The sequence below is a fragment of the Symphalangus syndactylus genome, chromosome 6 (genome assembly GCF_028878055.3).
Source record: "Symphalangus syndactylus isolate Jambi chromosome 6, NHGRI_mSymSyn1-v2.1_pri, whole genome shotgun sequence".
Classification (NCBI taxonomy): domain Eukaryota; kingdom Metazoa; phylum Chordata; class Mammalia; order Primates; family Hylobatidae; genus Symphalangus; species Symphalangus syndactylus.
Genome location: NC_072428.2, coordinates 139,715,553 through 139,730,688, shown reverse-complemented (window position 1 = coordinate 139,730,688; position 15,136 = coordinate 139,715,553). Strand labels below are relative to the sequence as shown.

General features: G+C 58.9%; 1 protein-coding gene across 1 annotated transcript in view; it reads right to left on the bottom strand.

The window, feature by feature from the left end:
- Positions 1-2,696: 2,696 nt before the first annotated feature.
- LOC129485182 (SCO-spondin-like) overlaps positions 2,697-15,136 on the bottom strand; it is a 56,808-nt gene continuing 44,368 nt past the window's right edge. The window contains 24 exon segments of the mRNA XM_055284465.2: positions 2,697-2,871; positions 3,770-3,920; positions 5,414-5,544; positions 6,292-6,352; positions 6,554-6,649; positions 7,283-7,500; positions 8,308-8,354; positions 8,452-8,594; positions 8,678-8,823; positions 8,996-9,198; positions 9,334-9,472; positions 9,880-9,996; positions 10,148-10,217; positions 10,219-10,307; positions 10,592-10,870; positions 11,132-11,178; positions 11,414-11,538; positions 11,781-11,911; positions 12,554-12,721; positions 13,030-13,374; positions 13,565-13,611; positions 13,687-13,839; positions 14,133-14,379; positions 14,473-14,604. Coding sequence (XP_055140440.1) covers positions 2,849-2,871; positions 3,770-3,920; positions 5,414-5,544; positions 6,292-6,352; positions 6,554-6,649; positions 7,283-7,500; positions 8,308-8,354; positions 8,452-8,594; positions 8,678-8,823; positions 8,996-9,198; positions 9,334-9,472; positions 9,880-9,996; positions 10,148-10,217; positions 10,219-10,307; positions 10,592-10,870; positions 11,132-11,178; positions 11,414-11,538; positions 11,781-11,911; positions 12,554-12,721; positions 13,030-13,374; positions 13,565-13,611; positions 13,687-13,839; positions 14,133-14,379; positions 14,473-14,604 — 3,308 coding nt within the window. The 3' untranslated portion in view covers positions 2,697-2,848.

Here is a 15,136-nt window from a genome sequence, read left to right as displayed (position 1 = left end):
TCTAGGGGGAAATGGGGAATCAAAGCAGTAGGACTAAGATATGAGACACAAGATCTTGTTTCTGTGTTGATAGGAAGGAAACTGATGATTCAAAGGGGGACAGTGCAAGGACCCAAGTCCTTGAGAAATCAGGAGGGTCTAGGAACAGGGTATCAAGGGCCCTTCCTAGGGATAGGAACACTTTTTTTTTTTTTTTTTTTTTTTTTTTTTTTTTTTTGGGATGGAGTCTTGCTCTGTCACCCAGGCTGGAGTGCAGTGGTACAATCTTGGCTCACTGCAACCTCCACCTCCCAGGTTCAAACAATTCCCCTGCGTCAGCCTCCTGAGTAGCTGGGACTACAGGCGTGCACCACCACACCCTGCTAATTTTTGTATTTTTGGTAGAGGCAGGATTTCACCGTGTTGGCCAGGCTGGTCTCGAACTCCTGACCTCGAGTGATTCACCTGCATTGGCCTCCCAAAGTGCTGGGATTACAAGCCTGAACCACCGTGTCTGGCCGGGATAGCAACGCTTTTGATTATGCCAGGAGGGAAGAAGAAGATGGAGTAGATGTACATTTGTTTGTAGATTTACTGAGGGAATTTCCATCTGATGATGTCTCTGAGGCAAGATCATCTCATGAAAATGAAGTGGGGAATAGAAGGTATACCAAGTCATCTTGGAGAATGGGAAATAGAGCTTACCTCAAACCTTGAATTAAAGGCCAATTTGAAGTTTGTGATCACAAATTTCAGTTTAAAAAAAGCCTAGCTGCGAAATTCTGTTTATAAGCAGAAAGTTGGGTAGATATTTGGCTTCATCCTGGCTTGGAGTATTGCCAGGTAGGTATGAAGGAGGCACAGAAAAGCAAGGGAATGAACAGTACTTGCACTGGAGTAATTATAATGGTAGGAAAGTGATTCTCAGTTCCAGCTGCACATTGGAATCACCCATGGACCTTTCAAACACCCTGATTCAATAGGCCTAGGATGGGGCATGGGCACTGATTTTTTAAATTTGTTTAATTTTTTTGTTTTTGTTTGTTTGTTTGTTTTTTAAGAGACAGGGTCTCACTCTGTCACCCAGACTGGAGGGCAGTTGCGTGATCTTGGCTCACTGCAGTCTTGACCTCCTGGGCTTAAGGGATCCTCCCACCTCACCCTTCCGAGTAGCTAGGACTACAGGAGTGTGCCATCACACCTGGCTGTTTTTCTACTTTTTGTAGAAATGGCTTCTCACTATGTTGCCCAGGCTGATCTCAAACTTCCAGGCTCAAGTGATCCACCCGCCTCCCAAAGTGCTGGGATTATAGGTGTGAGCCACCATGCCCAGCTGGCATTGATATTTTTTAAGAGCTCCTCATGTCATGTGCTTCTCACATGCAGTTGGTGTTGAGAATCACTGTATAGACCATGAACCTAAGCTGTGTCACGAGGGAAGATAGGAGACTAATAAAAAAGTGAGAAAGTGGTGGGTCAATGAAATTGAAATCACAAAAGCAGCCATAAATTATAGCAGTGGAGTACTAGAGCAAGTCAGCTGGAGGGATGAGAGTTTACGATTGGTAAGTAAATATTTGTGAGGTTTTGAAAATGGTCTAGTCGTAGGAGTGGATTCCCAAGACAGAGTGAAGAAGGTCATTGTAGGTGAGCAGGCAAAGAATGTGAGGCCAGAATTTTGAGTGGAGTATCCACATGGACACTGAAAATGGGTGGAAAGGAATGCTGGGCCATGAGTTAAATTCTTCTGTGGATGATAGGGAGTGACCAGGGTGGCAGATGGGAGTCAGGGAGGGTGGTGTCACTACAGAGTGGCTCAGACAACCCGGGAAGAGGGCTCTTTGCAGGAGGAACAGGGAGAACTGGCCCACCAGAAACAATAAACATGAACGTCACAGAAGACAAGGATCTCTTTTCCTGGCCTGGAGGTGGGATGAAGTCTCAGCTTCCAGGTGAAGTGAAGGCTTCAAGGGATGGGCGAGCTAGTGTCAGTCATGACATGATGGTGGAAGAAGCCTTTGGAGATGGGGACGATGGAGCAGAGTCTACTGAAGACAGATGTGGAGTCTCAGAGGCCCCAGTGTGTATCTGGGAGGGAGAGGTGGTGTGGTGGATCGGGTGAGACTGTGGGATTTACGAGAGGATGGCATGAGAGGTGGTGATGTTGAGGGACAAATGGGGAGGCTTGGTCTCCTGAGGAGGAATGGAGACCATGGGGACGTGGAACAGGATGAGCTAGTCTTTTGCAGCACAGTGGGCCTCTTTTGATTTTTGTCCCCATTACTTATCTCAATAGTGTGCTTCTAGCTAGCTATCTCTGGCTTCACAGGGTAGGATAGGACTTTGGGTTGAATAAAACAAGGAAAGCAATTGGGAGGTGGGCAGAGCAGTGTTGTAAAAAAGGAGGTTATAAAAAGGAGAGAGAGAAGCAGACATCAGCCCACACGTAGTGGAGGAATATGACCTGGGACACTAGCGGCGTCTAATACGGGAGGTCTTCAGGCTCCATTCAACCCTGTCCAGCTACAGATGGAACTGAGGCTCAGATATGGGAATGACTTGTCCAGGTTCACCAATCAAGGGGAATGCCATCTTGAGTCCATAGCAGATGTGCAGAGGTCTCCAGGAGACAAAGTCCTCACATGGGTCCAGGCCAGGACTCAGGCCCACCCTCCCTCTTCCCTCTGAGCCCCAGGATGGAGATGCTGCACAGGGACTTGTTGCCAGTGTCACTTTATTTGGAACATGCTAATGCCAAGTCATGGACCCCCAGTTGGGGGCAGGTGGGAGAGCGTGGAAGGACGTGGTCAGTGCCGCTGAGTCCCACAATCACAAGAGGGATGGCTGTGGACTCACCCAGCGGAGCCTGTTAGCGCTTTGAGAAGTCACCTCCTAGGAGACAGGAGAGATGGGTTAGTAAGAGAGGCAGAGTGGTCAGGCTGGTGCCAGGAGGACGCCCAGAGCCAACACCAGGCCTTCCACTGTGCTCCACCCAGGCGGCACGGGTGCCTTCCACCTCTGTTTCCCCTTCATCTGCCACACAGTGGGACCTCAGGTTATCATATGGCAGGTACTTAACAGAACTAGGCACCTGCCAGCCACTTCACATGTGTGCCCTCACCAAGTCCACCCAACAAGCCTGCACAGCAATGTCAGCCTTGCTTAAAAGATGAGGTCAGGGGGCTGGGTGCAGTGGCTCCTGCCTGTAACCCCAGCACTTTGGGAGGCCGAGGCAGGTGGATCACTCGAGCCCAGGAGTTCAAGATCAGCCTGGGCAACATGGTGAAACCCCATCCCTACAAAAAAAAAAAAAAAAGAAAAAAGAAAAAGAAAAAGAAAAAGAAAAATTAGCCAGGCATGGTGGCTCACACCTGTAACCTGTGGTCCCAGCTACTCGGGAGGCTGAGGCGGAAGGATCACTTGAGCCCAGGAGTTCCAGGCTGCAGTGAGCAGAGATCACACCACTGCACTCCAGCCTGGGTGACAGAGTGAACCTCATCGCAAAAAAAAAAAAAAAAAAAAAAAAAGATTATGTCAGGGAGGCTGAGCAAGGAAACAAAGGAAACAGATGAGCTGGGGTTTGAACTAGGTGCAATTACTCCAGACACCCATGCTTATGCATGATGGGAGACGAAATTAACAAGAACACTGAGAAGAAGGAAAAACGTGGACTGGAAGGACTCAAGGAAGAAGGATGGAGTGAGGAGCTACCCGTGTGTTCCTGGGTCTGGGTCACAATACTGGGTCCTTGCCCGGGCTCCTGCCCCATCCCCTCCCTGCCCAGACCCACCCTGGCAGGAGCTGCACTGGCAGCTGTGGATGACTGGCAGCACCACGGGCTCTGTGTGGCCACCCAGACAGCGCAGGTTCAGGATCCGCACAGGGCTCTCCGGGTCTAGACGGTAGCTGCAGCAGTCACACTGGCTCTGCAGGTATGGCTCCTGGGCGAGAGGGAGTGGGTGAACTAGGGCCAAATGGAGTTTCCTCCCCTCCCTTGGCCTTTCCCATCTTAGGCGGGGTGGGATGGTGGGAGGGCCAGATCCCACCCTCTCCACTGAGCAGGGGGGCTGGGCCACTGCCACGCCCCTTTTGCAAGAAGCCCACCTCCTTCACTCCCACTGTCTGAATGTCCAACAACCTACAGGTTAAACGAATACTTTTAATGTTCCCATCAGTGCCTCCTGGCTGCAGGGGGAAGGACATACTTCTACTGCGAGGGGCTTAGAGTCTAGTTGGACAGACAGACTTATAATATATGAAACTACAAATAAGTCAGTTCTAACTGCATAGTTCTGATCCCAAGTGCAAAGTGAGTTCTCACTCCAAAGCAGATCCCTGTGCACTGTGGTTAAAGCACCTCTATCAGAGTCCGATGGGCATATCATTTAATTTTATGTATAATTCTATTTATAATTTTACTTTGAAATGGGTAGTACATTCATACAATGCCAGGTTCAAAAACTGCAAAAGGTTATTCAGCGAAAAAATTTCCCTCCAATTTCTATCCCACTATCAATTTCTTTCCTCAGGAAAAAAAAAAAAGCATCTCTTAATTACTTTCTCTCTTTTCTCTATGTTTTAAAAATTCTAAAAGTGTGAAAAAAAAATTACGAAAGTGATTTGGGAAAGTATTTCCAGGAGGTCCAGGGCGCGCCTGGGGGAGCCGTAGAGCGGCCGAGAGTTGAGGGGCTGTGTCTTTGGGGACCAGGTAGGAAAGTATCTTTGTCTTCCAGGATGAGATAAACCAGGTGGGCTAAGGCAGAAGGGATGGCCGCAGAGTGCTGGGAGGTGGGCCCAGGGGCAGGCGGGAGTAGCGTGAGTGAAGCTGGAGAGAGGACCCTGGCAGGAGGCAGCTCAGGTCACAGCTCATCAGGCTCAGGCTGAGGGGAGTCAGGGTGGGCACAGAGCCCCTTGGAAGATCCTAAGGATTAGGGGCTTCTGGGTCCACAGAGGGCAAACGCAGAGTGGAGCCACCTGCCCAACACTCAGAGCCAGCCTGGCTTGGACAGCTTGTGGGAAATGTGTGCGGTGATCCTATCTGTAGCAAGTGCATTCCGGCAGAGCTCTCATGCACCGTGTGATGGTTCTGATGTCAGAGGCTAGCTTAGCTCCTCCATGCCTTTCTTTGCTGGGCTCCTGGCTCATTGCCTTGAGGGGCACAGTGGGCACACTCTGGGAATGGTGTGGGGCCACAGAAGACCTCTGTGGGAGGGGGTCAGGCACCCAGTGAAACCTCTGGGCCAACCCGCAGGTGCACACCACTGCCTTGGGGAAAGCTCTGACCATCTGCCTCCCCGACTCCACTGCTATCTCCATGAGAAGCACCTTGTGCCTCATGGCCTCTGGCTCTGCCCAGGTCCCAGGCTCAGGGCAGCCCTCGGTGGCCACTGGCCAACGTGATTCCCCTGGCCTGTACAGCAGGTCCCTGGCTCACCTCTGGCATGACGTGGGTGCTGGATGGGCAGTACCCACTGCAGTAGCTCACTTCTACCTGGTCCAGGTAGCAGGTCCCTTTGGTGAAGTTTCGAAGCTCCGTGAGGAGCTGGCAGGAGGGCGACTGCTCTTCTGTGGGGAAGGGCATTGAGTGGCAGGAGGTGGGGTGGGGCACAGGAGGCAGAGGTGACCGAGGGGACTGTTGGGGGGGGAGGTACAGGAGAAAGAGGTGACAGAGGGGACTGTGGGGGGAGGCACAGGAGGAGGAGGAGGTGACAGAGGGCACTGTGGGGGGAGGCACAGGAGGAGGAGGAGGTGACTGAGGGGACTGTGGAGGGGACACAGGAGGCGGGAACTGAGGGGACTGTGGGGGAGGGCACAGGAGGAGGAGGAGGTGACAGAGGGGACTGTGGGGGGAGGCACAGGAGGAGGAGGAGGGGACTGAGGGGACTGTGGGGGAGGATACAGGAGGTGGAGGTGACTGAGGGGACTGTGGGGGGGACACAGGAGGAGGTCACTGAGGGGACTGTGGGGGAGGGCACAGGAGGAGGAGGGGACTGAGGGGGGACAGAGGAGGGGACTGTGGAGGGGACACAGGAGGTGGAGGGGACTGAGGGACTGTGGAGGGGACACAGGAGGTGGAGGGGACTGAGGGACTGTGGGAAGAGGGGCAGTGCCTGGGTCTGAGGGGAGCGTGTGGGGCGAGGTGGCCAGGTGCTATGATATGTGCTGGGGTCTTCACTCCTCAAATCCCCATGGTGAGTCGGCCTGGGGGAGGCAGGCACCTGCCAGGCTGAAAAGGCCAGGTGTGGGGCGGCAGGGGAGAAGGGTCTAGACCAGGGAGAGGCACCCAACAATGCAGCCAGGTTCCCTCCATACCCGGAGCCTCCCTGCGGCAAGAGGGACAGCAGCTCCCTGGCTCCAGCACCATCTCCTCGCCCTGCAGAGGGAGAGAGTCCCAAGGTGGTCTTGACACCTGGAGCCTGGCCCGCCCTCCCCCCTCAGAGACCCTAAGACCAACCTCGGAGGAGGGTCCCAGGAAGGAGCCTGAGGAACCAGGGAGGGTAGTAGGGCTGCAGGGGGTACCTGAGCACAGGTGAGGGGGAACCACCCCAGAGAGTAGCAGGGATGCAGGGAGTACCTGAGCACAGGTGAGTGGGGAGCAGCGCTGGGTGCAGACAGGCCTCCCACTGAGGCAGAGGCAGCTCTCACAGGCCTCCTGCCATTCAGATCCAGGCTGGGGAGAGTAGGGGAGAGCCTCCTCTTGGTCTCTCCCAACTTGTAGATTTGTTTTGTTTTGTTTCGTTTTGTTTTTTGAGACGGAGTCTCACTCTATCGCCAGGCTGGAGTGCAGTGGCGCAATCTCAGCTCACTGCAACCTCCTCCACCTCCCCAGTTCAAGTGATTCTCCTGCCTCAGCCTCCTGAGTAGCTGGGACTACAGGCGCGCACCACCAATCTCAGCTAATGTTTGTATTTTTAGTAGAGATGGGGTTTCACCATGTTGGCCAGAATGGTCTTGATCTCGACCTCATGATCTGCCTACCTCGGCCTCCCAAAGTGCTGGGATTACAGGCATGAGCCACTGTGCCCGGCTCCAACTTGTAGACTTTTCTATAGTAGTATCCCTGATCCCCAAGCCCAGCCTGTGAGTGCCTAGCTGGGGCAATGGGCTTGGATGGAGTCAGGCAACAAGAGACCCAGGAGGAAGATGAACTGTTGGGGCTAGAGACTGTCCCAGGGGGAGAGCGGAGCCCTGCCGGCTGCTGCAGGGCCTGGAGTAGGAGGAGGAGCCAGTGGAGTTACAGACAGATGGGGAGGCTTGGGGTCAGGAATGGGTGGGTGGTAGCAGAGGGGGTTCGGTGCCTCACCAGGTGGGGATGCCCGAGGTGCCAGCACTCGCAGTGGTCTTCGGGGACGCAGGGGCCTGCCTGGCTGCGGAAGTGCCCAGGCTGGCACACGCAGCCTGAGGCTCGAGCTGAACTGCAGTTACTCCGGGTCTCTGTGGCGTTCATCTCCTGGCACGTCTGCTCACAGAGCCCCAGCTCCCCCGGGGCCACCTGCTGCCACATTTCCCCAGGGGGGCACTCTGCCAGGGAAGACCATCCAACCCAGCTTTCCGGTCAGCCCTGGATCCAGCCTCGATTCCGCCCCTCCCAAGCTGAGCACCCGCATGTCCCCGTCCTGCCTTCTCAGCCGCAGCAGCCTCCAACCACACCTCCTGATCTTTCTTATCCACCCACCCAAACACTAGCTGGACCCAGGCCAGGTCTCACCTCCTTCAGAAAAGCCTCCCTGACCAATCCTGTCCACCCGGCCTCTCTATTCTCAGCACTGATGTCTCACCCTCTGGGGTGCTACCTGCCTGTCAGAGGACCTAGAGACTGTGCCCTGTCTCTGCCTGTTCTGGGGGGTGGTCTGCCCAGAGGCTGGCCGTGCTGCATGTCTGCACTCGCAGAGCCCAGTGTGGCAGAGCTGGGAACATGGTGGGTGGGCCCTTGGTCTTGATCAGATGGGGGTAACACTGCACTGCACAGGGCAAATGCTACCTGCCCGGGGGCTGCCAGGCCAGGCCCCTCATTTCCGCTCACCCCTCCAGACCTCAGTTTCCTCACTGGCAGGGAAAGAACCTTCCACTTCCTGGGATCACAGCCCTGGCTCTGTGTATACTGTGTGCTAGGGAATGCCCCCAACAAGTGAGGCAGACCACACTGAGTGCCCAGGGAGCCCTAGGCAGGGGGTGCTGGGTCTCCAGTTAGAGAGAGGTCAGTGTGGACAGACAGGGGAGGGCTTCCTGAAGCTCTGTCTAGTCTGTGAGCAGGGCCCTTCTCTCCTCAGTGCCAGTCCCGGGCCGTGACTTTGGAGGTGCAGCAGGGCATGGACAGCCACATCTCACCCTGACAGTCAACGAGGGAGCAGCTGAAGGCTCCACCGTGGCAGACACTGGGAAGACAGAAGCATACTCAGATGCCTCCCATGTCCATGTCCTCCTCCCCACCCTTCCTCATCCCTGCTCCCCACCCCAGGGCCAGGCCCTCACCAGCGGGTGCAGTTCCGGGTGAGCACAGTCCCTGGGGGCAGCTCCTGGGCCTGCTCTTCCAGGGTCAGGGTGAGGCCCCAGGGCAGAGAATGCTGGGTGCAAGGGCAGGCAGCGGGAGGCACACATGTGCCATTGTGAAGCAGCTGCAGCAGGGCAGGCTCAGTGACACTCAGACCACTGCCTGTTCCCTCCCCACCTGCTGGCTTCCCCCACAGGGAGTCAGGACACAGCACCCAGTACCCCCCTGCCCTCAAGGGCAGCCACAGCCAGGCTGGCAGGGCTCCTGCACACAGATGGCACCAGGCTGCAGATGCCAGCAGAGGTGCGGGCATGAGGTGGCACAGGCGCTAAGCACCTGGCCAGGGGGGCACTCTGTGGGGAGCACACAGGTAGGGAGATGGGAGGGACCCAGCATCTCCATTCCCGGGGAGGGAGCTGCCCCGGGTCTGACCTCCTCTCCCCACACCTACCCCCAACAGCTGGGGCAGGGCCTGGGCTCAGCAGCAATGGAGGGGGTCAGTCATCTGCCACCCAGGGCACTCACCAGGGCAGGGCTGCAGGTTACACTCCTGCCATTGCTCTGTGTCCTGGGCCTGGCATGGTGCCACCCCAGGACCCCCCTCGCAGCTCCGATGTCGCTCCATAGTGCCCCCACCACAGGGGGCCGAGCAACTGCTCCAGGCTGACCAAGGCCCAAGGACTGGACACTCCTGGTGTGGGCACACCAGGGACCCATTGACACAGGTGCTGTGGACGGGGTAAGCACAAAGGGCTCCAGTCAGGGTGAACAGGACCCTCACTCCCCAACAATGCTGACGAAGGCTGACCTGCCCCATGCCTCCACCCAAAGCTCCCTTAGCCCCGGCGTGGCTGCAGCCATGCCAGTTTTGGCAGTCCAGCTGCACCACCTGGGCCGGGGCCAGGTCCCAAGAGGCATTGGCACTGGGGAGGCCACAGCGGCAAGAGGAGATCGGCACACAGCGCCCATCCTGGACCAGCTGGCCAGGGGGACAGCGGCAGCCTAGGGGTGTGGGTAAAGAGGTGGAACGAGATTGGGTGCTTGGGCAGGGCTCACACAATGGATCCTCCCCCAGCAACCAGATCGAGTCCAAAGCCTGGTTTCCACAGTATCTCCCACTGCCCATGCACAGGAAGGGGCTGCTCCAGCCTGTGTGGGCACCACCCAGTAACCCTGATGGCCACCTGAGCATCCACATGGAACAGTGGCCCTGAGTGACCCTCACTCCTTGCAGGACTCAGAGCTGGCTGCTGAAAGTGACCGCTTTCCTGCCCCGTCACTCATGACCCAGCAATCTGAACTTCCCCCACCCCTGCCCGAGATCACACACTCTCTGGGGGCAGGAGGCAGCTGGGGGAGGCCCAGGCTTTCCTGGAGCTGCCAGCCAGGTGGTGGGGCCTGCTGGCTACCTGGGCGGCAGGGTCCCTGCAGACACTGAACACGGTCCCAGAGGTCGACACAGCTGCATGGGCACTGGTTGGCACAGTCCAGGGTGAATACAGTGTCTCGGGCCTCGCAGCTCTCGCCTGATGACCAGATGATAGGAGTCTGTGTTGGGGACACTCTTGGGCCCCCGCTTCCACTGCACGGCTCTGGGGCAGAGCCAACTCTCCCCTCAGGTTTGGTCTCGGATGTTCCTGTCCCAGGCTCTCCTCTGGATGCGGGGATGGGAGTTACCTGGGCAGGGCCCTCTGTTGCAGCTTTCTGTCTGAGCCCATGGCCCCCGGCAGCCTCCTCCAGGGGGGGACCTCTGCCTCTCTCCAGCGTAGCCTGAACCCCCCACTGCAGGGCACCTGGCAGGGGCTCCATGGCCCCCACAGACTCCACTGGCATGAGTCTGGGGAAGGTACGATAGAGTCAGTACCCAGGCCCACCTCCTGCCTCCCCCTCAAGCCTTGAGCTCTGTCGTTGCCAACGCTCTGGCAGGCCTTAAAGCCCTCTAGGCTCTCCTGCTTCTCTTTCTAGCTGCTGCCTGGACCCCACCCCCAGCTTCAAATCCTGCAGGCCCTAGAGACAAGCAAGAGGGGTAGCAGGTCAATGTGCTCTATAGCCTAGCCCCTCCTGGCCCCAACCTGCACTCCAGGCCCCTCCTGTCCCGTGGCCTCTGCCTCTCCCCATTACCAGGGCAGGCTCCAGGGTCAGGGCAGAGGCGCTGCTGGCTGAGGGGCGCAGCGCAGAGGTGAGGGGCTCCAGTCCAGGGCCTCCCTGTCGCAGAATCCAGACAGAGCCGGTGGCGGTGCTGCTCTGAAGCCAGCAGCAGGGCCGAGGTAGGGGAGAGGCCGGTTGGGTCTCAGAGCCAGCGCTCCTCTAGGGCAGTCCTGGAGGCAGGGGCCAGGGCGCTGGGCGGCAGGCAGGGCCCACAGGGCGACCACTCGGACCACTCACTCAGAGGCAGAAGACCTGGAAGGGCAGGGTATGGATGCCCTTCCCAGTGACCGCCCCCCGGCCCAGAGACCCTGGTGGACAGGCAGGAGGGGCTCAGGGTCATGACCAGGAAGTGCTGGAAACAGGAAGGCTGAGGGTGGTGTGGGGGCAGGGTAAGGTGACCCACCATCCCAGTTTGCCTGGGACTGTCCCCGTCTTAGCACTGAAAGTTCTGCATCCCAGAAACCCCCCCAGTCCCAAGCAATGGGGACAGTTGTCTCCATAGGTCAAGGTTACCTTGGCAGCCCTGGCTGGTGCAGTGCAGCTCCCCATGCCAGCATTCACTGCGGGAGGGGGTGGTCAGGGTAGACTAAGGGAGGCAGGGCCCAGCCCAGGACCTCTGGGGGTGGGGCGGTCATGCAAGGCTAACCTGAGCCCTAGGCACATGTGGGGCAAGATGAGGGAGCTGCAAACTCTGCCATCTCAGGGTCCTCTGTCCTGAGGCTGGACTGGGCCCCCCAGGCCTCCCTGCCCTATTCCCTGGCCCCAGCCCTCTGTCTCCCTTCCACCATCACTCACCACTCCTTACAGCCCAGCTGCAGGCGGTCCCCAGGGTCCAGGGTCATCCTGGCTCCCGCTGCTGAGGTATGCCAGCAGTTACACTGCTCCGGGGGAATGCAGCCCCCAGCCTGCTCCAGCAGCCCCTGGGTGGAAGGAGAGATGGGGCAGTGATCATCGTGTCATTCCAGCACCCAGCACTGTGCCCCACCTGCAGCAGGTGCATATGCATGATGCCGAGTGAACGGCAAGCTGGGAGGAGGCACCGAGTTCCAAGGGGTTTGAAGGAGGTGGGGCCGCCATGGACATCACAGAGAGAAGGAGGAGCGGGAGTATGGGCAGAGGACCCCCCTTGTCCTTGGAAGTTGCTCCAGCTCCCAGCTCTCACCTTGGGGCAGTAGCAGCCCGGCTGGCAGGGCGGCAGGTCCTGGCAGAGCTGATGGCTCAGGTGTGTGGCACAGAGCCCAGCACAGGGGGAGCCGCAGGCATGGAACTCAAAGGGAGGCGTGCAGCTGTCCTCTGAGGGAGATCGGGGAGAGGCAGGCTGGTGGGGGAACAGCCCAGAGACACCACTCCCAAAGCCCAGAGCACATGCTGCATGATTCTGAGGCCCCTTGGGGTCACCTGGCAAGAGTACAAGATGCCCACCCTCCGCAAGTTGGAACAGACCAGTGTCTCCCATCTGGCATCCACTCAGCACCTGTGGGCACCTCCAGGGAAGGATCAGGATGGGTTGGGCCTTGGAGAGCCAGGAAGATGCCTGGAGGAGGCAGCTGAGGAGGGGGCTGCAGGAGTGAGGGGCCTGGCAGGTGCTCCAGAAATTGGCAGATGGGAGACAGAGGGGCAGAGATGGAGGGCAGCCGCAGCAGGAGCTGGGCAAGGCACCCTCCTAGAGGGCAGCTACATGGGCCAAGGCCACAGGCGGGCCGGCAGCTGCAGGGTGGACAAATTGTGGTGAGGGATTGGGGGCGCAGCTGTGACAAGGGAGTATCTGCGGGGAACAGGGGAGCAGCTCAGTTTGAGGGCAGGCACGGGCACAGGCACAGGCGCAGGCAGCTGCTCTGAGGTCTTGGGGGCACTACATTGGCCGTGAGGGGAGCAGGGACCCTTGGTGGCTGCTGCCCTGCTCAGCTTCCTGGTTTCTTGCTCCTGGAGCCTCACCAGAGCAGTTGCTGATAAGGCAAGGCCGGAAGTGGCCATCCAGCCGCGTGCAGGGGGCGTCTGCCCTGGCCCCTCGGGACGCTGGGCCCTGGTGTCGGTAGCGCTGCTGCACCAGCACCCGGCAAGAGCAGCGCGTCCAGCTGCTCCAGCTGCTCCACACACACTCCTCTAGGGACCGGAGGGGTGTATCAGCCCGCCTCTCCCCTGCCTGCCCTCCCTCTCACCCCAGCCCTGCCGAGACCCTGCACAGGAAACAGGCAAGAGGGGCCTGAAAGGCCTGGCTGGCTGGACGCCCTCTCACCCTACAAGGAGGGCCCCAAGGGAAGAGATGGTGGGAAGAGGAAAGGAACTGAGCAAAACGTGGGGGCACAGACAGGGCTTATTTGAAGGGATCATCCAGGAACTAGGAACATATTTTCTGAATCTCCCAAGGTAGGAAAAGTAGAGAAGTGATTTCACTTCCCCCGCACACTCACCCGGGCAGGGCCCTAGGTAGCAGCCCTGGGTGTCCAGGTGGAGGAAGGTGCTGTTGCAGGTGAGGTTGGCCTTGGCCATCAGGCAGGGGCAGGACCCAGAGCGAGAGGCCAGGCCCTGGCCGCAGCTGCGGGAACAGGGCCCCCACGGGCCCCAGGAGCAGGCCTCCAGCAGCCCTGGGCAAGGCTGCTGCCCACAGGGCTGGGTCTGGGTGTCAGGGCCCAGGCAGAGTGGGCTCCTGTGGTGAGAGGCTGCGGCCCTGCAGGCCCGGGTTCGGACCTGGTTTCCACCTCCACAGGAGACAGGGCAGTCGGACCAGGAGGACCACAGCGTCCAAGCCTCAGGCACTGTGGGAGGGCACAGGTGAGGTCAGAGGAGGCGGAGGGAGCAAAGGCCAGAGGACTGGGTCGGGACCTGCATGGTGGCCCAGGGAGTGGCAGTTAAGTAAGGTGGGAGAAAATGAGACACAGAGCACATGGCGGGCAAGGCATGAGGCCAGAAGGGTGGCTGAGGCGGGGATCCGGAGGCAGCCCAGACCTGCACACTCCGTGTCTTTGCAGATCACACCCTCCGGGGTGCAGGAGCTGGGAAAGAGCCGGGACTCAGGACTCTGCTCTCCAGCAGGGCGGTCCCAGCCCCCCTCCCTGCCCTGCACTTACCACTGCTGGCACTCCCCCCGCAGCGAGCTGTCCCCCAGGGTGCGGGAGTGAGTGCCCTGCAGGCACAGGGGTGGGCACGAGGGCTGAGGGCAGGGCTGGCTCTGGGACTGCTCCTCCCGACACTCTGGGGCCCACGAGCCGGACGTGGAGGACCTGGGTGGGGCCAGGGCAGAGGAGGTGAGAGATGGCCCAGGCCCCTCATCACTTCTCTGTCTCCTGGTGAGACACCCTGGTGGGACACCTCAGGATGGGCATGGGGGTAGCCGAGGAAAAGCCAGGGTAACCAGGGACAGAGCTGGCCCAGGGACAGAGCTGGCCCAGGGCCTGGGGTGGTGCTGTCGCTGATGAGAGCAGGACCCAGGAACTCTGTCAGAAGGGAGAGACTGCGCCTTGCAGAGTGAGGCCCTGGGTGGCAGAAGGGACATCTAGCCCTGGCAGCCCCATACCGGAAGCGGCTCTGCTGCCCTCCAGGCCCGCATGAGTGGCTGCAGGGACTCCAGGCCGACCAGCGCCTCCAGGCACAGTGGGTGGGAGGCGGGCAGGGCTGAGCCGTGCAGGAGAGCTGACCAGCTTGGCATGAGCAGTTGTTGCAGGCATCCTGGTGCTGGCTCCCCGGGGCCCAGCTGTGGCCCTGGGCATTGGTGCAGTCACAGTGCCCAACTGGCACGCAGCCGCCATCCTGCTCCAGGGACCCTGTGGGGCAAGAGCTGGAGCTTGCACCCCTGGCCCCACCCACACCTTCCCACGCAGCCACCTGACACTCCTGAAGGACAGGGCAGCACCTACCCTTTGGGCAGCGGCAGCCCTTCTGGCAGACCTGGTCATCCTGACACACAATTCCCTCCTGGAGGTCTGAGCAGCGGCAGGGGCAGCGGTTGGCACAGGTGACCACCTCCATGCCTGCTGGGCAGCCAGCCTCTGAGCAGATTGGGGGCCCAGAGTCAGGAGGGCCCAGGGCTCAGAAACTCTCCCTCTGCCCTACTGAGGACTCCCTACCTCCATAAAGCTACGGGACCCATCCCATCCCCTACGCTGGTGCCCACTGAAACACGGGAGACTCGGGAAGACTCTGGGATTGGGACATTCTAGGTAGACAGTGAGTTCCTCTCACCTCCTGTGAGTTCTCAGCACCTACCCTGGTACCCAGTAAATGTTTGTGGAGCTGGACTAAATCTGTGGGTCTCAAAAGCCAATAATGTCACCTGGAGCCTCTTTTGTGTCCACCCAGAGGATGGGTGGGGATAGAGGAGGGGAGCCCTGGGGGAACTCACGCCATGGGGCTGGTGAGAGCCAATTAAAGAAGGAGCTGAAGCCTGGGGGTGACGGGAGGAGGCACAGGCTCAGCTACAGCCACTAGCTCCATCCACCACCCACGAGTGCCACACCTGCTCCTAACAGTGCCACTGTTGAAGCCTCCAAAAATCGTGACAGGGCTGGTGGCTCTTTCCCA